A 27,745-nucleotide genomic window follows, 5' to 3' on the forward strand; every position below is an offset into this window, starting at 1 on the left:
TATCCAAATTAAAGCATTTGCATGTGTTTGATAAGATTTTTCTTTAAATTTCGTTAACAAGAATGATAGGGGTAGTTTATTTCAACCCCTTCCACTCATTTTAAAAAAGTAAAAAAAATTACCTAAATGTGTGTTTTCATAACAGTAATGCTTCCATAAATTTCATTAGTCTATCTTTTTTCGTTTTCAAGATAAAAAATAAAAACATTATTTTTCCGCCATCTTTGTACCGCGATATCTCCCTAATGGTTGACTTTTGACCCAACGTTTATAAAGCAAACTACCCTTTATTTTGAACAAGGAATCACCCCCTAAAGTTTTTCGCATTTGTTTTGAAACACCCTGTATAATCCTACCGACTCACAGTGGGGTATTTGACACAGATAATTGATCGAAATTTTTTTATGTAGACCTTATATAAATTATTGCTATTTTCAATTAAAGAGGAAATAATATGAACAAAATAAAGGATAATTCGTCGATTCTAAAAAAAGAAAGACAAATCACTGTTCCAGTGTTTCCACGGTCAATGCCACTAATGCCAGTAGTAAAATCGCAACTAATACTACTAATGCTACGACTGATCCGCGAGCAATGCCCATACCACTAAAGTCGCTACTAATGTCAAATTGTGCTATACTGCTAATGACACTAACGCGATCGCTTTGTACACAACAATGCCACCGCGGTTAGCACCTCGCATTAGTATATCACTGATTGGCAAATTAGAGGAAACCAAGAATGTTTTTCTCATTTTATCAGCAAAGTCGCAAAAAGTCGCAGTATTTTATTTTACTGTATGAAACCCCAATGTTTACTAAGTAAAACGTATATAGACAATATGCTGAATTCTTCGAAATGCGCAACTAAATTTCTAAGTATAATAAAAATGTCACAAATTTAATGAAATTTTCTGAACGCCTAACTTTTAGTTGCAAAAAAAATCGTTAGTATAGAGAATATCAAAATAAATAATACTTTTTTGTATAGTCTGTCCAACGAGAAGATCCTGGACAGTGATAGATGTGTCTGTCATTTTAATTTCAAAGTAGTTTATTTTATTTTAGAAAGAAATATGTTGGTACAACTGGAACGCATAGCGATATCTGTGGCGATATATTTAAAATTTGATTGACAAGATGACAAGTGATTACTTCAAAATTGTATAAAACTGAAAAAATGTAATCGAGTTATTTTATTTAATAAAAACGGTATGTGTTAATACAAAACAAACAAGAACAAGGCACTACATACCAAAAAAATATAAAAAATAACTATTATTTACTTTCAAGCTTTATGAAACTACCCGCATTTATGATTATATTTATCAATATAACTTATGTACAAATACAAATTTGTAATATTCCACAGGTATAAATAAAACAACATAGGTAAATACAACAACTATTTTATTAATAATAACACCTACCAAATTTTATACCTTAAAGGTGGATTAATTACCTTTAATCTTAATTTTTTTAAACCAGTACCTTTTGACATTATTTTTCTGCACCAGTACTAAAATCCATTATTTACCTATCGTGTGATGTCGATATTTTACAGCTACTCCAGTTTTTAGTATGTGTTTAGTTTGATCCTTATATACGAAATGCACTTATCTACGACGAAATGGTATACAAACTTTATCGATGGCAACTTCATTGGTGTATAAGACTTTCTGCCTGGGCAGCGTGTATTAACCATAAACTGTGCTCTGGGCCTACAGTTAATTTTCACTCGATTTTTCCTCCACTTGACTTCAAAAGACACAAAACACACGTAATAATACGAATCAAAATGCATCATCTTTCAAAATGCAGGGTATTTAACAAAAGTTGACACAAAATTATAACCAATAATTTGGCAAGACTTTGACAAGCGTCAAAAATGACAAAAATCTAAAGGCGAGTTCATACGCATCGGCGTCCGTTTGTCGTTCATCGTTCCGTCAAACCAATAAAATTGAAATACGATCTGTCATTTTTTAAATAAACCAATAAAACTGGTTAAAAACAAGAAGACACGACGTATGACGGATTATATTTAAACCCATCCATAGATAACTTAAAAATTATTAGAAACTTTTTTTAGTAAAATAAATAGATTGGTATGGGACGTCATCTGCTTTTCTTCTGTTATCGTCTGTCGAAATCTTACCTGAGAAAAAAAACAGAGTATAAAATACATACCTGCAGCTGCAGAGTCATTTTCAATCAAAACAATAATATTAACGTAAAAAGAGCACAAGAACAACAACAATTTATAATTTTAAACATAAAATTTGGCCATTTACCTCTTATCTGTGGGAAGTAACAACTTTGACGTTTCGTTGCAACAAATGAATGCAACTAAACACACCCATAGCAACGCCATTCATGGCAGACATGATTTAACTTATCATTTATCTTTTTTGGGGAAATCTTAAACACATTTGCTTTTTCGAATTTTGATCACCGATTGTCATGGTATGAAACACCATCATTCTGCAGCAGATTAACAAAGTTCGGCTGAATTAAGTTTTATTTTATTTTTTACCTTTCTTTCTTTCTTTTTTAATTAAAATAAAGTTACTTAAAAAATGATGTGATGCTTTTCGTTGAAACTTTAACCATCGAAACTCGTAGGTAGGATTTCGTCCTGAAAACTTCTGACCTCAGAACTTTCCCGGTCAGATCGAGGTTTAAATACGTCGCATCAATCTTCCTCGTCTCAGTAACTTCGAACCACTTTACTCTTAAACGTTGGCGAGATTTGTTGAGCCCGCCGACGCTAAGAACGGTTTAATATAAAAATTAATCGCCTCTCTTCTGGACCAGATCGACGGGAAACGACTGTCCGGAATTGAGAGCAGGAAGAAAGTTTCATTAGGAGATAATTCTCGACGATTTCGGGGTTTCTATTTGGTACAGATACAATACATTGGGATATTTGTTAGTTTTTTTTTCATTTAATTAGAGAATTCTATTTGTTTTGATAACAAACACAATACCGTGCTGGCAACTGTTACTCTTAGGTCTGTATTTACATGTGTGGAAGTAAATCGCATAGGGATCTTATTAAGTCGGTTGTAAAATACCCGCACATGCCCAATTAAGCAATTTTTAAACGTTATTTAGAAATAGCGCTTGGTGTAATTGATCCGCAAATTACGTCAGGCGGTAACGTTATTAGGGGGTGTTGCGTTAAAAATTGACTCGCGCATATCATAACCATGATAAGGTACGCGTAAATATTGCATGACGCTATTCGGTTTTCCGATATCTCTCTAATAACCATGACAACAACTGTAGATAACAATTTTTCTACTAATACAAAAAAGTTTAAAAAAAATTGTTTAACTATTAATATTTACCATCCAGTTGTTACTTTTAGAGGTTAATATAGAATCACCCCACCCAAATTTTTTCCCGTCTTTATTCCGGCAACTTTCCACAAACTTTTTCCCATAATTCCTAAACGTTTCCACTTGTTTGGGTCTATTGAAAAAGTTTTTATATGAGGCCAGACCGCCGGGAATGCAAAACGCTCATATTGCCCAAAGTTTTCCAACAAGAAGCCGTTTTTTGAGGGACATTAAGTTACAACAATGAAAATATATTTTTTTCTTTCTTCTTTTGTAAATTCTATTTATTCAGCTAATGTCTTCGGACAAACAATACGTCTTATTCAACTTTTTCCCGGTTTAAACCTAAAAATAACAAAGTTTTATTGAAACGAAGTTAAGAAGTTTGATGGAAGAATAAACGTAGCTTTCAGTGTTCTTAACAGATTTAGAAATGTGAATTTTGTGCTTTAATTGAACAGTTAGTTACCTACATGACAAATATGCCATATATTTAATTAATTAAATACCACAGTATCCAATTACACAGATTCACGCTTTTTTTATAGGTCCTATCATAGTTATTCCACCTACACAGATTAGGGATGAGACATCGAAGTAGTATCATTAATGTTATTAAACATCGATACTAACATCCGGTAGAATTATCGATGTATGAAAAATATCGATCACAAATTATTGATCTTGAAGTCTGTGAAAATTGGCCGGAAACAGTAATTAATTAAACTATTTGATATTGTTTTTTTTTTCTTAATAAACATTACCCTGAAATGTTAAGTTATCAAAATATATTTATACCATGTGAATGCGATGATATTTTGTTGAGTTTTGAAACTTATAACATCGATAGTAAAATTTCGAACTTGGAATGCTAAACATCGATGTTGGTTTAACATCGATAATTAGCGCCCATCCCTAACACACATGCTATGGTCATTTTACATTGTTTTTTTTTGTTTTACGCTATCTAGATGTTGTAATATTCGACTCTTAAAACAGATTCTTTTCTATTTGGACATCTCAGTAATTTAAAAGTATGACTGTGTGATTTTTAGGTACGTATTCGATAAAGGACTATCAAACAGACAGAACCTATCACGTTCTAGGTATATTAATATTTAGAAGTTCAATTATAATAAATATGCAACAAATATATAATATAATAACAATTTAATTGAATAAAAAAATGAAACAAAAATTCATCATTACATTAAATTATTCCAATATTTTCATAAAAAAAATACTCTAAATATTAGCGATTATCTGGATTTGGTATATTTAATAAATGTTACTATCTGATTGGTTTATTTGCTCAAATTTATGGGATGCCTATCAGTTCCTATTAAATACAGGATGTTCTAATTTGGACCACTTACTCGATAGCTATAGTAAAATTTACCCGTATTTAAGAGATGATGAAATATTCTCAAGATGACGATACTTCCCCATTATGCTGCTAGTAGATTAACCTAATTGTTTTAAATTAATCATTAATTATACAGGGTGCTCCGAACTGTATTTCGGAAACTTCGGCAGCATATTCTGAAGATAAAAATAAGTAAAAAAGTTTGTATAAATGTATGTCCAAAAATGCTTAGTTTCGGAGATACAGGGTGTAGAAGTTTCATTTTTATTTCGATTTTTTCCAAATAATTTATGAAGTAACGTCAATATTTGGATGCAAATTGGTGTTTGAGAGTTTTCTGACATGAGAAATTTGATTTTGATGTCAATATGACTCCTACTTGTAGAGAGCGCCACCTACATATTTTTTAAGTGGTTTGAAGAATAATAACTTTTCGTCCGTATCTGTATAAAACTACTGAGTAAAAAAGTATACATTTACGACGTTTTTTTTATGGAAAAAAAGTTCTCTTGGTAAAAATCGACTCCGAGTAATGGTTCTCGAGATATTTTGAATCTAAATGATCAATACCTATCATCATTTACACAAATTAAACTACTAAATAGTTATTAGACTAAAATAATAAATTTTAAATGTTTTTGTGCCAAAATTTCAACAGAAACTGTTTTATCATCTTTTTTCGAAAAAAAAACAACATGATTAATTTAAAAAAATAAGAAGGTTCCAAATTTTTAATTTCAGTGAAATAACTATCTACCCAACATGTTTATATTTTGTCAATAATGACATGTATTGACTATTTTCATTCTAAATATCTTGAGAACAGTTGCTCGTAGCGATTTTTACCAAGAGACCTTTTTTACGTAAAAAATGTCGTAGATGTATATTTTTTTACTCAGTAGTTTTATACAGGTACGGACGAAAAGTTATTACTCTTCAAAACAGTTAAAACACATGTAGGTGACGCCCCCTACAAATAGGAGTCATATTGACATCACAGTAAAATTTCTCATGTCAAAAAACTCCCAGACACCAATTTTCATCCAAATATTGACGTCACTTCATAAATTATTTGAAAAAAATCGAAATAAAAATAAAACTTCTACACCCTCTATCTCCGAAACGAAGCATTTTAGGACATATATTTATACGAACTTTTTTACGTATTTTTATCTGCAGAATATGCCGCTAAAGTTTCCGGAATACAGTTCGGACCACCCTGTATGCATAGACTATTCCCAGTACACTTCACCCAGTTTTGATATCCAAATTCTAAATCCCCCACCACAAAAACACCTACACCGGGCACTACTTAACCTATCCAGCCCCACTTTATCCACACATCTTGTCCGTTTCGTCCTCTTCATCCCTAATTCCTCTGGCCCTTAACTGGCCCTGACAACTTGTTTAATTCTCTCAAAGCCTTTAATTAAAACAGTCAGCCTTGAACCCGCCTTTTCCGCAGCATGTTTTCAGTCGACTGGTCCGGATTTTCTGCCAAACCGATGACGATAACGGCGGAAACTGGAGTGTTGTTGACGTCTTTGTTGTTGTTGTTGTTTTGGGAAGCCGTCAATTGGCCCAGGCTGTCTTTTTCTTTTGATAGCCCATAAATGGGCCGAAGGGATGGCTGGAAAGTTATTTGTCTGGAGAAATATTCGACAGCTGTGCCTACAGTGGTGGTTCTGTACTCAAAGGGTAAAAACGGGAACCCTATTACTAAGACTTCGCTGTCCGTCCGTCTGTCACAGAGGTCTATCTTATGAACCGTTATAGCTAGACAGTTGAAAATTTTACAGATAATGTATCTGTGTTGCCGCTATAAGAACAAATACTAAAAACAGAATTAAATAAATGTTTATAAATAAAAAAGTACTTTCATTAAACATTATCTTTTAAGTAAGAATTTTATATAGAATCTTTCAAGTCCTGGGTGGCTGCGTGGTTAAAGCGTTAGGACTTTACGCTGCTATGACGTTGGAGCCGTAGTAAGGCAGGTTCGAATCCTAGTCAAGGCGACTTTTTTTAATCGTTTTTTTTTAATTTTTACATATTTATTATTGATTAATATTGTTATACTCGGTGCCCGATATAGTTGCTTTAATTCTTCATTTGTTCTTCTCGTCCATATCTTGTCTATCTTCTCTCCTAAATTTTTCCTAGTATTTTCTTTTTATTTTTTGTCTTTTATTAATTATTATTACTTTTTTTGTCATTTGCATAATTTTCGTTTTATTTTATTCCAGATGCCGTCAAAGATGGCTGGCAGTGGCAGCCAATGCCACATGGTGGAGCAGCCGAGCTGGTCCAGTCCCTCGGCCAGTCCCAGCCCGCCACCGCCGCCGCTGCCGCCTCCAGTGGCGGCGCGCTGGGCTCGCACCGAGCAGGCCAGTGCCGACTCGTGTCCGCACTGCAGAGGTCGGCTGGCGTCGTTGCCCACTCGTACCACATCTTTAAGCAGTTACAGTTGTAAGGGTGAGTACTGAGTACAGTATAAATCTTGTTAATCTATACTAATATATAAAATCCTTAAGTGACTAACTCACTAATTAATTACGATCCTGCTCAAACCACTCAATGTAAGAAGCTCAATTTTGGCATACAGGTTGATTCTAGGATGTAGAGGTTCGATGAGAAGGAATTTTTCGAAATTCCAGTTCCATATTACAATACAAATAAAAAGTTTCCGAAAAACTGCTTAAACACCTATATTTTATTTTGTTTTTTTACATATTTTAAGATTTTTTAAAAATGTATACAGGGTGTTTTGACAAATTTGGCATTGATTAATAACGATCCTGCTTAAAACGCTTGACGTAAAAAGCTGATTTTTGGAAAACAGATTGACTTTAGGGTGTAGAGGTTCGATAAGAAGGGATTTTTCGAAACTCGAATTCTAAGAGGGTGAAACCACCCCTCAAATATTACAATATTTTTTTTATTTAAAAACCGGTGAGTTTTTCCGAAAAACTCTTAAACACGTATATTTTATTTTGTTGTTATACATATTTTAAGATTTTTAAAAATTTATACAGGGTGTTTCAGAAAATATGACCTTTGAGTAATTACGATTGTGCTTAAACTGCTTGACGTTTAAAGCTGATATTTGGCAAACGGATTGACTGTGGAGTGTAGAGGTTCGGTAAGGAGGGGTTTCTCGAATCTCTAATTCCAAGAGGGTACAAACGCCCCTCAAATATTACAATATTTGTTATTTAAAAAACGGTTAGTCTTTCGGGAAAACGCTTGGACACGCATAATTTATTTTGCTTTTAATATTTTCATTTTTTTTTAAATCATACAGGGTGTTCCAAAAAGTTGTGTAATTGATTGACCACGATCCTGCTTAAACTGCTTGACGTAAAAAGCTTATTTTTGTCAAACGGATTTTTCGAAAGTCAAATTACCCCTCAAATATTACCAAGTTTTCTATGTAATTTTTTTAGACATTTCAAAATTTTTCGCAAATTTAGAGAGAGCGTTTAAACAAAAATATGGTATTACAAATGATTAACTCGACGCGAACGAAGTCGCGGATACACGCTAGTAGTCTCATAAAATTCAAATTATTATTTATTCTAAAGTTGGTCCCACACGATATTTCAAACACCTTCCAACGTTGGACTCATGAACATTTGCCACATCGTGCAGGAGACACACTTGTGAATTGCAACATTGTCGAAGCCTATACCAAGTGATGCGTCCAACGTTCGATCGAACGTTGGAAGCATCGTGTAGGACCGGCTTAAAGAATTGAAATGTGTAGGTGTAACTTTTATTTTTGGTTCTGGAAGTATTTTCTCGAAAAAATTAAAAATAGAAGTGGCAAAATTCAAATATGCTGTCAAAGTCTTCTTCTTTCAAATGTTGTTCTAAAGTTGTAAATTTTAGTTAGACTTGTATATATATCGAGTATCAAGCATTAACAAAGATTAAGCGGTTTGGTTCGAGATAATCTTTATGCTGAATTCTCCTTGGTGTACTGTAAATTGTGAATAAATCCCGAGATAGTCGACCGATTCGAGTATTTTAGAATATATATCTATCTGGGCTTTTGAGGATTTTAGAGCAATTTGACCAACGAGTTTCGACTATTTAGAATACTCATAATAAACCATCAGTTAGTCGTATGGTCTTATCTTTATTAACTTTAGACATATATTTGTACTTTTTTTATTCTTAGAGGCAAAAATATTATGTTTTCTTCATAATTTTAAAGATTATGATTGACATTTTTATGCTAGTTTTGCTTTGGATTTTTCAAATATTTTTAAAATTTATTTTTATATTAGCTATAACTTTTTTATTTTTTCAAATAAAATACAAGATTTGGTATGTTAATATATGACATAAATTAGGATTGATTGACATATTCAATTGTTTTTGGTCACTTCCTGGTTCACCGGAAATTACAACAACTTTTGATTTTTAAATGGCACGCTCGGTATGGTTTTACTTTATTCGATAGAAAATGACACTCTGAATAAAATGACATATCATATGTCAACTTTTGACATTTTCAAGCCTCCTTCCAGATTTTTTTTATTTAAATCAGATTTTTTTGATTTTAATTCAAAACAATATTTAAATCGAATTTCCAAATGACTAGGACTTATTTCCAATTAAAGTCCTATCCTAATTGGCTAAATCTATATCCTGATACCGATAAAATTAACAATTCTACGAGGCGTGTGATTTTTCCACATCCAGTCACCAATATATTCCGCAGAAAAAGTCGTTCGCTTCAGATCCAAAGGATTTTATTTCAAACGTCTCAAAAGTATTGATTTTTGTCATTTTAACACCTAGACATAAAAGTAAAGCACTGTTACGCCTAAGCACAAAAGTACAGAAATATATTATTAAACTGGTATTAAGTGTCAAATTCAAGGAGTGTACAAATTGTTGCTCGATTACTGTTTACATTATTTTCAATGTTTGAAATTTTGATTAAAAAAAATATTTGTAATGTTTAAAAAAAATAGTATGTTCTATTCAGAGTACAAATGTACATTTTATGCCTCCCTGTAACGTCGGAATAGCTTTACGATGGTCCTTCAAAGATACAGCATCGTCAAAAAAAGTATAATTTTTACTCCAAGGAGGCTTGGAAAAATATTTTTGATCGTCTAATATTTTTCGTGTCTTGTATTGGTTGGGGTTCAATAGCATATTTGAAAAAAGCATTTTTTTACGAACAATTTGGTACCACACACTTGGTATTTCGAGTCAAATTGTCGTTATGAAGATTTTCTAGAGATACCAGAGAACATTTATTTATTGATTATTTGATTGGATTAGGTAAACCTTTTTTTATTTTTAGTTTAGAATTTATTGCTTTCTTCATTATAAATTTGGCATTGTTAAAAATTGCAAAAATGCATTGAGAATCTCGTTTTTAGATAATCCTTATATTCTTTAGAACTCTGATTATCCTGAAAATTTTGTTATCTAATTAGTGTGTTTGTGGATAGTAATTTTGTTATGAAACGAATATATAATCCTACCGACTCACAGTGGGGTATTTGACACAGATAATTGATCGAAATTTTTTTATGTAGACCTTATATAAATTATTGCTATTTTCAATTAAAGAGGAAATAATATGAACAAAATAAAGGATAATTCGTCGATTCTAAAAAAAGAAAGACAAATCACTGTTCCAGTGTTTCCACGGTCAATGCCACTAATGCCAGTAGTAAAATCGCAACTAATACTACTAATGCTACGACTGATCCGCGAGCAATGCCCATACCACTAAAGTCGCTACTAATGTCAAATTGTGCTATACTGCTAATGACACTAACGCGATCGCTTTGTACACAACAATGCTACCGCGGTTTACACCTGGCATTAGTATATCACTGATTGGCAAATTAGAGGAAACCAAGAATGTTTTTCTCATTTTATCAGCAAAGTCGCAAAAAGTCGCAGTATTTTATTTTACTGTATGAAACCCCAATGTTTACTAAGTAAAACGTATATAGACAATATGCTGAATTCTTCGAAATGCGCAACTAAATTTCTAAGTATAATAAAAATGTCACAAATTTAATGAAATTTTCTGAACGCCTAACTTTTAGTTGCAAAAAAAATCGTTAGTATAGAGAATATCAAAATAAATCATATGTTTTTGTAGAATACATACCCAAGTAGCATTTTCACGACTTGCGACCACATGTTTACTAAACACAACGTTGGATTAGTTACAAAAAATAGTTAGCTCCCTACCTTGGGTATTAAAATAAATTTAAACGTTTTTATAACGTTGTGCCGACGTTGGACTAGTACTACAGCAAAGTAGAAGCTTCTGCGACGTCGAATAAACGTTGTCTTGTAACCTTTTTTGCTTAAGTGATCTTTAGGTGATTTGGACAACGTAGTTACAACGTTGGATAATATAGAGTTTTCCGACGTCAGTTTCAGGACCTATTCCAACGTTATGCAAACGTCGTCTGTTTTACTAATTCCAACGTTGTTTAGATTTCCTTATTCTTACGTTGGTAGGACGTAGAGTCACTACCTTTTTGCAACTGTATTGAACCATAACCTTAAATCTTAAATTTTCAATTCATTGTTCTGTTCAGTCAGACAGTTCAGTGCTGTTTTTGTTTTTATAAAAAAAAAACTTAATTAAAATGGGACATAAGAAAGGTACATATAAAACTAAATTTAAATATACATCGACATATATTACCGACACTTCCTCGTTTATTTAGATTATAGAGGGCGGCACAAGCTAGACTCTAGAATGACTAAATTAGGCAATCTTGCGACTAGTATACTACCTGTTAAGGCCGAACTGCGACTTTATTAGTCCAGTATGCGACTACTCGAACTACTCCATCTTAATCTCCAAAACAACAAAGTTAAAGCCGCCATGTTGTTAAATAAGAAAATGTTTCGTTCTTAAAATAGCAATTCCTGCTTTTTGAATACATTAACTTGAAATATTTGACCCTAAAAAATACGCGGAAACAATTTTTTCGAATGCGAATAAATTATTCTCATTTTACTAAAAAAAAAATTCAAGAAAATTTTTAAAACTTCTTTAATTTCAAGGCCCATTAGTATTTTTTAAAGTAGAAACAATACATTTATCAATAAAGTTGTTTGCGTTTAACTTTTTACCTTGGGTAACGAGTTACAGAGTCGGTTAAAGTGTTTCAATAATTATGATCTTCAAACATCCTCCACACTTAAATACTTTTGTTTTGTTTTCCTTCACTGCCATCTGACATATGTCTCTAACTAAATCATAAAAAATAATATTTTTACTATAATTATCCCAATTTAGGATAAAACGCGACTTAGACGCCATATTAGTTTTGTATTTCTGTGAATTAAGATTTTAAACAACGTTGCAGTTTGTACTAAATTAGGCTTCTAGCCAACGTCGGTATCCAACGTCGTTTCGACCCAGAAATTATTCTCCAAACTAGTGCAGACTAGGGTTGGCACGAGGTTGTGCCGACGTTGCGCCCCGACGTTTGGTCGCGTGACACAACGTTGTCCCGACGTCCAAATGCTGCTTGGGTACCTGCAGCTTGCTGAGTCATTTTCAATCAAAACAATAATATTAACGTAAAAAAAGCACAAGAACAACAACAATTTATAATTTTAAACATAAAATTTGGCCATTTACCTCTTATCTGTGAGAAGTAACAACTCTGACGTTTCGTTGAAACAAACGAATGCAACTAAACACACCCATAGCAACGCCATTCATGGCAGACATGATTTAACTTATCATTTATCTTTTTTGGGGAAATCTACATTTGCTTTTTCCAATTTTGATCACCGATTGTCATGGTATGAAACACCATCATTCTGCAGCAGATTAACAAAGTTCGGCTGAATTAAGTTTTTATTTTATTTTTTACCTTTCTTTCTTTCTTTTTTAATTAAAATAAAGTTACTTAAAAAATGATGTGATGCTTTTCGTTGAAGCTTTAACCATCGAAACTCGTAGGTAGGATTTCGTCCTGAAAACTTCTGACCTCAGAACTTTCCCGGTCAGATCGAGGTTTAAATACGTCACATCAATCTTCCTCGTCTCAGTAACTTCGAACCACTTTACTCTTAAACGTTGGCGAGATTTGTTGAGCCCGCCGACGTTAAGCACGGTTTAATATAAAAATTAATCGCCTCTCTTCTGGACCAGATCGACGGGAAACGACTGTCCGGAATTGAGAGCAGGAAGAAAGTTTCATTAGGAGATAATTCTCGAGGATTTCGGGGTTTCTATTTGGTACAGATACAATACATTGGGATATTTGTTAGTTTTTTTTTCATTTAATTAGAGAATTCTATTTGTTTTGATAACAAACACAATACCGTGCTGGCAACTGTTACTCTTAGGTCTGTATTTACATGTGTGGAAGTAAATCGCATAGGGATCTTATTAAGTCGGAGTGAGAGAAATGCGACGGAGTGCTGTTGCGGCGTTGCCGGTACGCCTTTCCTTATCAAATAAAGTAAAATCACGATCGCAAATCGATTATTTTTGAAAGACTTTTTTTCGAAAAGATAACTAAATAAAATCATTAGAAATGTTTCTGAACATCTGAAATGGAAATATAAGGATATCTTTAGGGTTTTGTCATTTTTTTATAACGAGAAAACGTCATTAATTAAAAAGCCTCAAGAATATCAGGGTATTTACCTGATGTAATATGGAAAAATAAATACATGAGTATAGAGAGTAAGACCCGAATTTATAAGACCTGTATAAAGCGGCCCATACATTATCAAACAAATTGCGCAACAAAGCGATGCGCAACGCTCCGTTGCACAACTGATTCAGCGGTCCATACACTATCAAACAAGTTGCGCAACAAAGCGATGAGCAACGTTCCGTTGCACAACTGCATCACACATGCACTTGGTAAAATTTTGATCAATTTTTTTATTAAAAGTTGTGCATTGTTTGAGAAACAATCATGTCCTCAATTGCAATTGCGTCAATTATTATCGTATATACCCTAGATGATGTCGATGATACCAAAAAACAAAAAAGAAAACAAAGAATTTGGATGAAAGAACTAAAATATTGCACAACGAAGCGCAACACACACATACACTACACAACACGTTGTGTGAAACTCATCAAAGAATTGCGCAACGCATCAAACACTACCATACATTGGCAACTCGTTGCGCAACAGCCTGCGTTGCGCAATTTGTTTGATAATGTATGGGCCGCTTAAGACCCGTATTGACTTAAGCTTGATTTTCATGCGTCCGTTATCCGTTGATACTCTGGTCATAGTGTTTTCGTGCCACTTTTCATCCGTAAATTTTTTACTCCAACCCGTCATCGAAGAAAGATCCTTCAATAACGGACGCTTTGACACTTTTTTGACAGACTTAATCTAGCCTTAATAAAAATATAATAGTACAAGAGCTAGCAACGTCGGGAAAACGAGGATTTTAAGATAGCTGGTTCTTTAATATATCTTTTGCTATGCTCTCCTGGCCAAAGTACGGGCCGTCTGGCTGCCGTAGACTATTGCGCATCGCATCTGTACAGGGTATCCCATTTTCGTGTATTTTATGGGATTTCTCGTTTATGATACTATGATGCGTTTCTCATATTACTTTGCTACATTTTTATGAAACTAAGCTACCTAGCCTCCTTGGTAGTAAATAGATGTTGAATACAGATATGATGCGCAGTAGTGAACGCAACGTCTACCCGCAGCCGGACGGTCCGCACTCTGTTCCAGACAGCTTAGCAAAAAATATATTAAAGTTGATGTGGCTCAGTACTGGAAGCCATTCTGTGGGTGTGGATTTAATAACACCAGCAATCATTCTCATGAGAGCCGTATAATGGAGAGACTAAAAGTCCTCTAAATTGTTAGAAACTTGGCGAACACAAAAAACATGTACAAAAAAGTGAAACATAGATTTATTTTGTTAGGCAAATTTGTATTACCGTAAACATAACTTCTGACAAGCAGCGTCCGTTTAGGTTTAACGCAGAAGTATTTACAAAAATAATTATTTTATGTAAAACTTGGAAAATAAGTTGGTTATAATAATGGTTTTATAATTCGGAAACCCTCTATTTATTTAACTAGTAATGCTAAAACACTCTATTTTAAAGTCGATTAGAGAAAATAGTATGATTCATTGGCAAGTAATGTAAACATTTGCGATCCGGTAAAATTGTGATGTAAGAGGAGGCTTAGCTTGCCTACGGCGGTTCAGTAGTAGACTGGCCAGCCAGCTGTTGTGTTCTGTTTTGTCATAGAGCTGATATTTGGGGGTTGAGAGTCTTTTGACTATAAACGTTGCAAGTACTGTAAGGCAACGGGTCTTTTGACCGGAAGAAAACCTCTGGTGACGTCTCTCCTTCGAGGTTGGTTTTGAGAGTTTGAGGTCTCCCTTGTCTTCTCGATTGACACGATGCGGCGTTGGGGTAGAGAGACTACTGTTTGACCAGCGGATCTGAAGCTACGGAAGGAATGCGAGAAAAAAAATCGATATTGCCACGTTTATCTATAAAATTGCAAAATTGCCAGACATGAACTATAAATTTCATATATTTTTATTATATATAATGTGTTTAGCATATATTCTGACGTATATTACTAAGGAATTTTAACGTAGTTCATATTGTTCGATATGTTTTATTTAATAACTGATTTCTTTCATTCTGTATAATCTGCTTATTATGGAAGATGAAGATTTTTCAACGATATCATTGGCAAACCGGCATCGCCGCGCATGGCCGCCTATTCATCGAACATGATTGGCGAGAGTACGTCACAGGATTTGTTACCACGCGGTTGCCATGGCTTTTACGCCTTTCCTATTCGCTATCTTTATCCCCAACTTTACGGTCTCTTCTGAAAAGAGTAGAAATATTGAATACTATTGAAATATCCAGTGGCGGTGTAATTATTTTGATCATTATTACTTTCTTTCATTATTTTATACCGGTTATCCTAAATTTTATTCCCATATTTTTCGTATATTTAATAGTTAAGTTGTGTTTTATTGTTTTGTTATCTTGTTATAATGTTTTTCGGTCGTAGTTTTTAATTATTAATATTAAGTTTGATCGTATATTTGTGTTTTAAAATGAATAAATTTGTTAAGGGTAAGACGCTACAAAATAAAAACACTAAATCACCACAATACACCAAAACACTTTTACCTTTACACTGGACGCGCGTTTTGCTAACCATGTTAGCATCATCAGCAGATGATTATAAACTAAGTCGCTAACATAGCCAGACAAGAGAAATAATAGCTAATTTAAGTAGAATAATAATAATATATGTAATTACTAGAATATTAAAATTAAATATTGGCTAAGATGAAAAGCACGCATATTATCTAAATATTTTAGCTAAACTAAAATAAATATAAATAAACGTGAATGAAATCTCATTTGGTTTATTTCCTTGTGTTCATAATAGGGTTTGCGATGAAGAAGCTACAGAGAGTTCGCTTAAGTTGCCGCTTTAACGTAAACTTGAGCGGATATATTATACCGGAGTTAGCGCATCGGCGATAAAAAAATTCACACAGAAGATAAAAAAGGCTGGAAACTAACCCCGATAAAATGATATCCAGCCGTGGAAAGAAACGACCACGTGAGACTGCTGCTGAAAAGCTCGACGACTTTGATTTCCAAGTGGTCAGGTATTTGATAAATAAAGTTTATCTCGAATTCAAAGTCGTTCCCACAATTAGAAAGCTTTTGCAAAAATTGCAGGAAGAATCGAATTTTCCTTTGGCAAAGAAACGCTTAGGGGGTTATTAAAACCAAATGGATTTTTTGGCGTAAATGTCAAAATAACAGATAAATATTAATGGAGCGGCCCATTATATTGTAGAGAGAGATATAAATATATACGCGAGAGAGATATAAATATAATAATTCGAAAATATCGCTATGTATTATCTATTTGGATGAAACATGGGTAGACAATGACCTAACCTTTAAAAAGTGCTGGCGGAGTGATACCATATCTGGTGTAATAGGCAATATTGGATTTGCTGGTAAGTAAAATTATGTTTTGTTTGCGCTTCCAAAGTTAACTATTTTCAAGATTTTTTTTTGCTGGAAATAATTATATCTAAAATTATGTATATGTATTATAGAAAAAAATATAGTTAGTACAGATATATAAATAAATATACCCAAGACTCAGTCTTGATTATCTGCTGATGATGCTAACGTGGTTAGCGAAACGTGCGTCCAGTGTAAAAGTAAAAGTGTTTTGGTGTATTGTGCTGATTTAGTGTTTTATTTTGCTGTGTAAGACCAAAGGTTCCAACCCCCAGCTGAAATTATTTCTTCTATTATATCTATTAACAACACATAATAATAAATTATTCAAAATATTTAAGGGAGCTTTAATAAGTGTTTATCTTTTAGTGTTTATCTGCTAACTCAACAGTAACGATTCAAACAGCATAACGTTTTTTGAAAAAAAATATTAATCTGAATATTATATTTATGATACACATTATTTTCATAAGACACCGTACGCCCATGCCTATTTTGTGAATGAAATTGGGCGTGTTTTGTTTACAACTGCGTTCCCCTGCCGATACCCCGTAGCTACAGATCCGTTGGTCACACTATAGTGAGGTACCCCAATTAGCTTATTCGATTGGGATGCGAATCTGTTTAGCGGCAGAGTTGCGTCCGGGGGAAGCCCCTTACTATTTCAGGTGACACTAGCTAGTTGTTGAAGATTATTAACCAATAGGTCCGAATGATATTTGAATTAGATGGAAAATATGGAATGGGATATATTGAATAGAATATATCAGTGGCTAGGGGGCGGAGTACCCCCGGGTGAGTCTTACTATTCAACTATCAATTTTATCCAGATCAGTAAATGTTTGTTTTGTTATTTTCATGTACAATGAGAGAGTGCTTGCCAATGACCAACTAAATGGATATTTGAGGTGAATTTGCATTGTGAGACCCGGTTGAGTAAGCCCCAGAAATAAGCGATTTTACATTTATTTTGTAGATTTTCTTGCAGCAGTGGCGAAATACCCATACAGGATTTTTTTGGAAAGATTTAGGTATTGCAGATCCTGTATATAAGTTAAAAATTCTAGAATGAATTTTCTAGAGTTGTAACGTTTTTTTTTCTTGTATTAATAAAGAAAACAGCCACGTTCGCCATCAAAAACAAACACCACGGTTTCTTTTTTTCGGGGCGAGTTAAGCCATAGCCGAAGAAGGCGACAAAACCGTTGTCGAAGTTATTAAATTAACGGCGAGCGGTGTGTGGCAGCTGCTGCAGGAAGCGGTAATCCAATACCTGCCTGTCCCGGGGCATTACATGGCGAAGTAGAGCGAGAGGCTGCTGGCTAACGTGTCTGGTAAATATTGACAGCTATTAGAGTCACCTCCAAGATTATTGATTGGATTGGAGCGATGTCTCCGGGCGGTGAAGCTGGAAGAAGGGAGATTTTGGTGGGAATTCTTAGCAATAAAATCTCACGTTTATCATTATTTGTACAATTTCTTCAAGATAATCGGATATTGTATGTAAAAAAAGTTTTTTCTATTTTTTTTTTAATTTTTATATTTTTGGAAAAGGATGCATCCCAGAATCAACTATTTTATTACGTTTGGATCTCCGCCATCTTCCGCAATTAAAAGCTCACGTTACTCACGCTTATAGCTTATTTGTAATAAGTGATGGCCACTAAAAATTAAGAGAAGATATAGAAATTCAAATAAAAATAATGCGAAAGTAGAATATTTCAATCTATAAAATTGGACACAATTTACCTCTAAACAAATGTGCTTCGTTTGTCAGCTAGAGGGCAATAAATTTTAAAAAAAATTGGCGTCGGGAGGCACGTATAGCCGCCCATACTAAAATATGTTAATAAAAAGTTGGTAGGCAGTTCTTTAAGTTTCAAAGTAAAGGAATTTTCAATTTTTTTTATCTCAAAAACTGCGACTTTGACTGATTTTGATGTTATTACAAATTATGTTGCAATATTTATTTATTTATATTTATTTATTTATACTTAAATTGAAAACCGCGTTTCACTAGCTACTGTAATTTTGGAGTTTTTTTTTAAATTTTTAACCCCCTCCCATACCCTCTTACCAACCCCCCACCCCCACCAAAAACTAATGGCCAGATTCTCGGGTGCCACAGTATTTTTGTGCCAAATTTGGTTAAAAAGCAAAATAAAAACACTAAATTTGGTTAAAGCGGTTTTTGAGTTAGCGTGTTACAGACGGACAAACGGACAGACGGACAGACGGACAGACGGACAGACAGACAGACACCATGAAAATATTTTGTATTTAGGTCACTTATGACCCAAATATCTCATTTTGAGTGAAATTAAAAAAACTTTTCTTTTTGCCGATCTTAATATAGCCTACCATATCTGTTGACGAAGAGATTTTGGATGTCCATGTTTTGCTAAGTGCTTTAACATTTGACTTTTACAGAAATCAAGAAAATATACGGGAAGGGTCAAAACTACCCCTACCCCTACATCAATTTTAGTATAAATATTTGTTTTCGTAAAATGGCGTCGGTGGAGTTGGAAAATATTTATACTAAATTGTTATTTTCACCCATTTATTATAACTTAACTACGAATATTGATATGAAATGGTTTGTTTATAAAACATATCACAAATAATTATAAGCAGTCAAACTGAATAACTAATTTAATTGAATAACTCTATAAATCTAAAATTCAATATCCGCGAAAATAATCATATTATAAAGTATATACCTACTATATTAAGGCTGGCACGTGTTGAAAATCTAGTTTGGTGACAGTTTACACATTAAATATTCATATATTGAAAATATAGACACGTACCTAGAGATATCGCCATTTAAAAGGTTCAAAATTTATACGCAAGGACCTGGGTTATGAGGTTGTTTGTGGAGAACCTGAGCTTCCGACCACTTTATATTGTGTAGTTTTGTCCATACAGAGTCTGCAAAACCTAAATCTTTGTTTCACCTTTTTGGTACATGTTTTTTGTGTTCGCGAAGTCGTACCATTCAGAGGACTTTTCTATACAGGGTGTCCCAGAAGATCTCGATAAAAGAAACATATTTTCTCTTTATCGTTTTTTAAATAAGTCCAAAACAACGGAGTTATTTTACTTTGAAAATTTCCAAAAAAAAATATTTTTTGGTAAAATTTTGAGAACCACTGGAGCTTTTAAAAAATAAAAAAATTTCCAGAAAGTTTTTTTTGGCGAAAAAAAACTCATAGGCGTGTTTCTGGGGTTGAACTATACTAAAAGTTAAAATACTTGCTCTTATTTCTGGGACACCCTGTATTTCCAGTAGATGGAAAGCAAAAAAACACTCCTTTATCTGCATCTGAACGCTGTTTGTAAGAATGTTTTTAAAAAGGCAAGAATTAAAAATATCTTCAGTACAAAAATATGGCGCAGTCGGTAGGATTGCCAGGGATTTATAACAAATTATTTTACAAAGTAAAATATTTTACCGCCTCTTATCTCCATTGGAGTTGATAAAATAATTAGAAAACGTAGGTATAGGTTAATGATTTCTGAAAATTCGACTTTTCAAGTGGAGAAAGATACGTTAAAGTATTTTTCAATACCGTTTGATAGACAGTTATCCCGTGGTCTAAAAGGAATTTTTAAAAATGTCAATTATAAACTTGTGTATAGTGCTAATAAATTACAACAATTATTAGGTAATCCAAAGGATAAAACACCTCTACTGGAAAGGTCGGGTATTTATTAAATTTCTTGTAAAGATTGTAATCAGAAATATGTTGGACAAACTAGAAGATCAATATTAACTAGATTTAAAAGACATTTAGCTCAGATATGGTAGACCTGATAAATCTTGCGTTGCCGAACATATTGTACAGATCTTAATAACTTAAACAACTCTCAAATTACAGGCAATTAGCTGCATATGAAAGCATCAGAATTAATAAATGTAAAGATAGTATGAACAGAGACAACGGTCCAATTCCTTCAAGTTCTTTGTTCCTACTACTCTAGTGGCGGAAACCTAACTGTTACGCTCGTTGGGTTCTGACTCGGTTGGCTAGAATTGCCACGCCCACTCTGTGCCCACTGAGCGAGTATATAAACGCTCCAATTGTAGATTGTATTTTAGTTTATAATCATCTGCTGATGATGCTAACATGGTTAGCGAAACGCGCGTCCCGTGTAAAAGTAAAAGTGTTTTGGTGTATTGTGGTGATTTAGTGTTTTATTTTGCTCTTTAATAGACCATATCCATATATTATTTTTTCCTTTTCTTGGGTATAAGGTTTTATAATAAATTGAAAGATGAAAACTTTTTTTATGCGACGTTTTGCTCAAACCTAGTGCGCTTTTTCAGGCACAAGTGGTGTCTCATTTGACTAGAAGGTTCATCAATATCTAATAAAGAACACATTTTCTGAAATACAAATAATTTTGAGTTCTTATCCTTATGATCAAGCCAAGTATTAACCAGATCGGCATTGCTTATCAATTTTACTCCATCTGAAAAGTATTATAAAATAAAGTTCGTCGCAAGTAGACGCAGGTGAACTATACAAAAATTAAAAGTTTATGAATATGACAACAAAAATATTCAATAAATACGATATGTTTTTTTTAATGCCTTTTTGAAGTTTGAAAACGTAAAATTTTTATACCCATTTAAGAGTCATCTTAAAAAATAAATAAAAACTAAACAATCACGAACTTGTTTAGAAATAAATTTAAAGTACATACCTTGTTTAACAATATCCATAGTGGCTTTCAATTAAGTACGTACCGTTTAACTCCATACACAGAACTACTATGAATGTTATTCTTTTCACTGATATATGATAATGATTTTTTTAAGCATTTATTTTTAGTAAAAATATTTGCTAACAAAAAACGCTGTTTATGAAAAATAATATACAGGATGGTTGAACATTGGTATAAGTATAAAATTACATATTCAGATATTAGTAAATTTTAACTTTTTTTTCGATTTTTGTCCATGGGACGAAGCACTGTGCGTCGTTGTGATTTGCCCTGTATACACCTGTATTTTATTTTTATTAAGTATGAATAAATCATGAAACATACAATCTCAAAGAAACATTTCGACAAACAACTTTTATTATTCAAACTTTATATCTAGCCTGCATTTAACTTATATACCCCATCGAATACACAAGAAACGAATAAAACAATTTGTTTCCGATAGTTCCTACGTTTTTCCTCGTGTTTTCCACGACTTTCCCCTATAAATCAACTCGCTCGAGGAAGTATAAATCACTGGAGGTAAGTACAATGTCGCTGGTGTGTCGCTAGGAAGGACCCCGATTGCTGTTTTCACTAGGAAACGATTAATCAACCAATGGAAATGGAAGATCACACCGGTTTCTGTCAAAGATAGACTCGGGTTTCTTTTTTCACGGCATCGCTCGTTTTTTGATCGAGTAGAAATATCGAATAACGATTTAGAACTTCATTTTTCCCGCACTTGATCACCGGATTTTGGTTTGGTTTGGGTTATACAGGGTGGTCCGAACTGTATTCCGAAAACTTCGGCAGCATATTTTATGCAGATAAAAATAAGTGAAACAGTTCGTATAAATAGATATCCTAAATTGCTTAGTTTCGGATAGAGATACCTACAGGGTGTAGAAGTTTCATTTTTAGTTCGATTTTTTCCAAATAATTTCTGAAGTAACGTCAATATTTGGATGAAAATTGCTGGCTGGGAGTTCTTTGATTACGAGAAATTTGATTTTGATGTCAATATGACTCTTATTTGTAGGGGGCGCCATCTACATGTGTTTTTTGTGTACCAAAAATTTTGTACATCTTTAAAAATAATCTAAAATGTCAGTATTCCATGGGTATATCGATATATGACTTCTAAATTACAATAAAATGCATTTTGTACGGAAACTTGAAGAGATAGGTAAAAAACGGTGTAATATAATTTAATGGACAATTAAATTGTGCATCTGATTATCGTAAAATATACAGGGTGTTCCATTTAAATTAAACAAGTTATTGCCGTTTAAAGCTAGTAATTATTTAAAATAAATTTTTAGATACTCTGTATAAGGTAGTACAATTTTTATTATTGCAACACAATAACTGACCAATAAATAAACTTCAGTAAATATTTAGCATTGAAAATTTTGATACCCTCATAGAAATGAAGCCTTAAAATTTTTACTGCAATTTTACAAAATTGAAAATATTTTTAAAAACGGTAAGGTTTAAGTGTAATAAACCTTAATCAAATTTACTTTTATTTTAATCGTAGAAACTAAAAATGTAATAATATACAGGGTGTTCCGTTTAAAAAAATACAACTTTGATATTTTTTATTTATTTAGGACACTCTGTATCTTGTAAAAATATTTTTAAATTGTAGCTCTAATAGTCCTTTAACGAACCCAACACTTATAATTTGTAAAAATCTAATCGTTCAGCTACAATACTCCGTGTCGTATGTGGTGAAGAACCCTGTATATTTCAAACGAATAATCAACCAGAATATTCGTATAATTTAACAAAATTACTGTAAACCACTATAAATACGAATTGTTGGTTAGGTTCAAATTTTGTTCTCTTCTTAAATAAGTTTAACGGTTAACATTATTAGGCATTTGCATAAAAGTATATATTTTGGGCGGTATTCAAACAAACCCAAGTAAGTAAAACCAATAAATAAATATTTACTGCATTTAATTTACTTTAAAACCTCAAATTGACTTTTTCTCTAAAATAATTGGATTTGATGAATTCTATTTCAAAATTTACATTCCGTAATATGGAAAATGACCGCAAATCCATTAAATTTCAAATGCATATAAGCTGTTCAATTAATTTTCTATAACTTAATGGCGATTTGATGGGATCGGTAACGAGTTTAAACGAGTATTATTTATTAATTTGAACCGTCAGTTTTGTAAAACCTTTGTTTGTAATGGTTGTTGTCGGATCTAATGAGTAACCGCTCTCGTAATTAGTAATCTACAATAATCTTTGTTTGCTAATTCGATATTCGAGTGAAACGAGTAATTGGCTTACTGTTTTGTTTGGTTTTAAATTTTAAATAACATAAACATATACAGAGTTAGTTAGGAAGAATATTTTAGTAGTATTTCAGTAGGAGGGCTATTTTCTTTGCCTAATTATCAGCTAGTTAGGAAGACTATTTTAGTAGTATTTCAGTAGGAGGACCATTTTCTTTGCCTAATTGTCAGCTAGTTAGGAAGACTATTTTAGTAGGAGGACTATTTTCTTTGCCTAATTATCAGCTAGTTAGGAAGACTATTTTAGTAGTATTTCAGTAGGAGGACTATTTTCTTTGCCTAATTGTCAGCTAGTTAGGAAGACTATTTTAGTAGTATTTTAGTAGGAGGACTATTTTCTTTGCCTAATTCTCAGCTAGTCAGGAAGACTGTTTTAGTACTATTTCAGTAGGACTATTTTCTTTGCCTAATTATCAGCTAGTTAGGAAGACTATTTCAGTAGTATTTCAGTAGGAGGACTATTTTCTTTGTCTAATTGTCAGCTAGTTAGGAAGACTATTTTAGTAGTATTTCAGTAGGAGGACTATTTTCTTTGCCTAATTGTTAGCTAGTTAGAAGACTATTTTAGTAGGAGGACTATTTTCTTTAACTAATGGTCAGCTAGTTAGGAAAACTATTTTAGTAGTATTTCAGTAGGAGGACTATTTTCTTTGCCTAATTGTCAGCTAGTTAGGAAGACTATTTTAGTAGTATTTTAGTAGGAGGACTATTTTCTTTGCCTTATTATCAGCTATTTAGGAAGACTATTTTAGTAGTATTTCAGTAGGACTATTTTCCTTGCCTAATTATCAGCTAGTTAGGAAGACTATTCCAGTAGTATTTCAGTAGGAGGACTATTTTCTTTGCCTAATTGTCAGCTAGTTAGAAAGACTATTTTAGTAGTATTTCAGTAGGAGGACTATTTTTTGCCTAATTGTCAGCTAGTCAGGAATACTATTTTAGTAGTATTTTAATAGGAGGACTAAATAGTCCTCCTACTAAAATACTACTAAAATAGTCTTCCTCTAATAGTCTAAAATAGTTAAAGAAAATTCTTTGCCTAATTGTCAGCTGGTTAGGAAGAATATTTTAGTAGTATTTTAGTAGGACTATTTTCTTTGCCTAATTGTTAGCTAGTTAGGAAGACTATTTTAGTAGGAGGACTATTTTCTTTGCCTAATGGTCAGCTAGTTAGGAAAACTATTTTAGTAGTATTTTAGTAGGAGGACTATTTTCTTTGCCTAATTGTCAGCTAGTTAGGAAGACTATTTTAGTAGGAGGACTATTTTCTTTGCCTAATTATCAACTAGTTAGGAAGACTATTTTAGTAGGAGGACTATTTTCTTTACCTAATTGTCAACTAGTTAGGAATATATTTGAATTATTTTTTTTACACAGTTTATATAAATAAGTTTATACATTTGTCGTAAATCATTTGAAAACGGTCCAAAATTTGCGATTCACTACGAAAAAAGATGGGTCTCCATTAAACTGAGCGCGGCGTTGCAATTTCCACGACAAACAGCAACAACAAAACCGAGTGGTACCTAATTTTTCTTGCGAGTTTCGCGAAAATGAACGCCGGACGATTAATTGCAACGTTGCCGCAACTCGTTCCCATCTCGGCGGTAAATAGAAACATGATAGATGGCGCTTAGGTGAAAAGTGGAACGGGAATGGTGGAAAAACCAGTGGAAAAACTATCTCGTCGATAGGAATAGAAGGACGGTGCAAGATTAATGTCTGCTTTTTCACTAGCAAACGAGATGGATTAGTTGAGAGAATTTTTTCGCCTTCGAAGAAGCTTATCTAAACCTGTTTATTTTTAAGTATTTATCTGTATTGCTTCTCATTCCTCGAAAATATATACAGGGTGGTCCGAACTATATTCCGGAAACTTCGGCAGCATATTCTGCAGATTAAAATAATTAAAAAAAAGTATAAATGTATGTCCGAAAATGCTTAGTTTCGGAGATACATCAGGGTGTAAAAGTTTCATTTTTATTTTAATTTTTTCCAAATAATCTATGAACTAGCATCGATATTTGGATGAAAATTGGTGTCTGGGAGTTTCTTGACATGAGAAAGTTGATTTTGATGTCAATATGACTTATTTGTAGGAGGCGCCACCTACATGTGTTTTAACTGTTTTGAAGAGTAATAACTTTTCGTCCGTACCTGTATAAAACTACTGAGTAAAAAAACATAAATTTTCGTGATTTTCTAAGTAAAAAATATATCTTGGTAAAAATCGCTACGAGCAACCGTTCTCAAGATATTTAGAATCTAAATAGGCAATACATATCATTATTGTCAAAAAATAAACATATGTTGAGTAGATACAATTCCTTGTTAATCTTTGATTTCATGGTCGTCTGTTCCCGAAGTCCTGAGATTTTCGGAGCATCACTACAAAGAAAATCAGCGATTATTTTCTCGATATTTTATATTATTTCGTAAATTATTATTATTATTAGTTTTAAATATCCATTATCCGGATATCATATAAGATTAACCAAATCTTATTTCGAAATTTTCTGTGGTTCTGGCGAATATTCTCCATCTTTAACGTCTCCCTTGAAACTCTTGATTAAGTTTTATAGGACATTTCTTTAATTGTCCAACTTTTAATGGCACTTTGCGCTAACGACCGTGCCACGTTTCCATTAAATAAAATTAATGCAAAACTCCGCCGGTAGAGGGCGCGCCGAGTGAAAACCCCGTCAAAAGAAAATCGCAGGAAATACAATTATTGAATTCCTCCCTTTTTTGCTAAATATATTTTCCAATCGATTGGAAAATAACGGAAAAAAATGTTCAAAGGTACACTGAGAGCGAAAAAATCTGTAATGAATTTGGTCAGGAATGGGCTTTAGTACTGCCTGTTTGATTTAAATTTGAAATTTTGTTGGGTGAAAAAGGATAGTGTACTTGTTCGTACTCTGTTTAAAAAGCAGCTGAAAATTTGTGTTTACGGTGTAGCTTACAGCGAACTTAATATATTATAATAGATATTTACGATACAAGTGAGTTAACTTAAGTTGTTCAAATAACACATATTGGCATGGCAATGTGAATATGACAGTAAATAATATTGATTTCACTGGTTTAAAAAATGAGCGATTCGGAAAGTATTCCCATTGACATTGAAGAAGAGGCATTCAGAGCCATTTCTGGATTGCTTCCAGCAAAATCGAAACAGAAGTATGAATATTCATACTTCTGTTTCAAAAGTATGTATATCATACTCTAAGTATAAAAATGGTGCACCGAAAATAAAGTACACAACTATGGAAATGAAAAGGTAGCAAAATAAAAACACTAAATCAACACAATACACCAAAACACTTTTACTTTTACACTGGACGCGCGTTTCGCTAACCATGTTAGCATCATCTGTAGATGATCAAAACTAAATTACAATTTACAAGTTGAGTGTTTATATACTCGCCCAGTGGGCACCGAGTGGGCGTGGCAAAATCTAGCCAACCGAGTCAGAGCCCACTGAGCGTAACAGTTAGATTTCCGCCACTACAGTAGTAGGAACAAAGAACTTGAAGGAATTGGACCGTTGTCTCTGTTTATACTATCTTTACATTTATTAATTCTGATGTTTTCATATGCATCTAATTGCCTGTAATTTGAGACTTGTTTAATTAATTTTAAATTATTAAGATCTATACAAGGTTCTTTATCAACAATATGTTCGGCAACGCAAGATTTATCCGGTCTACCATATCTTATCTGAGCTAAAGGTTCTTTAAATCTAGTTAATATTGATCTTCTAGTTTGCCCAACATATTTTTGATTACAATCTTTACAAGAAATTTCATAAATACCCGACCTTTCCAGTGGAGGTGTTTTATCTTTTGGATTACCTAATAATTGTTGTAATTTAGTATTAGCACTATACACAAGTTTATAATTGACATTCTTAAAAATTCCTTTTAGACCACGGAATAACTCTCTATCAAACGGTATCGAGAAATATTTAGACG

General features: G+C 33.0%; 1 protein-coding gene across 1 annotated transcript in view; it reads left to right on the forward strand.

The window, feature by feature from the left end:
• The first annotated feature begins 6,959 nt into the window (after positions 1–6,959).
• LOC115884362 (monocarboxylate transporter 2-like) overlaps positions 6,960–27,745 on the forward strand; it is a 129,821-nt gene continuing 109,035 nt past the window's right edge. Inside the window, exon 1 of the mRNA XM_030902922.1 lies at positions 6,960–7,184. Within this exon, the coding sequence (XP_030758782.1) occupies positions 6,968–7,184 (217 nt within the window). The 5' untranslated portion in view covers positions 6,960–6,967. The remainder of the gene's footprint in view (positions 7,185–27,745) is intronic.

This window comes from Sitophilus oryzae, unplaced genomic scaffold (genome assembly GCF_002938485.1).
Source record: "Sitophilus oryzae breed Bouriz unplaced genomic scaffold, Soryzae_2.0 scaffold_227_pilon_pilon, whole genome shotgun sequence".
Taxonomy (NCBI): Eukaryota; Metazoa; Arthropoda; class Insecta; order Coleoptera; family Curculionidae; genus Sitophilus; species Sitophilus oryzae.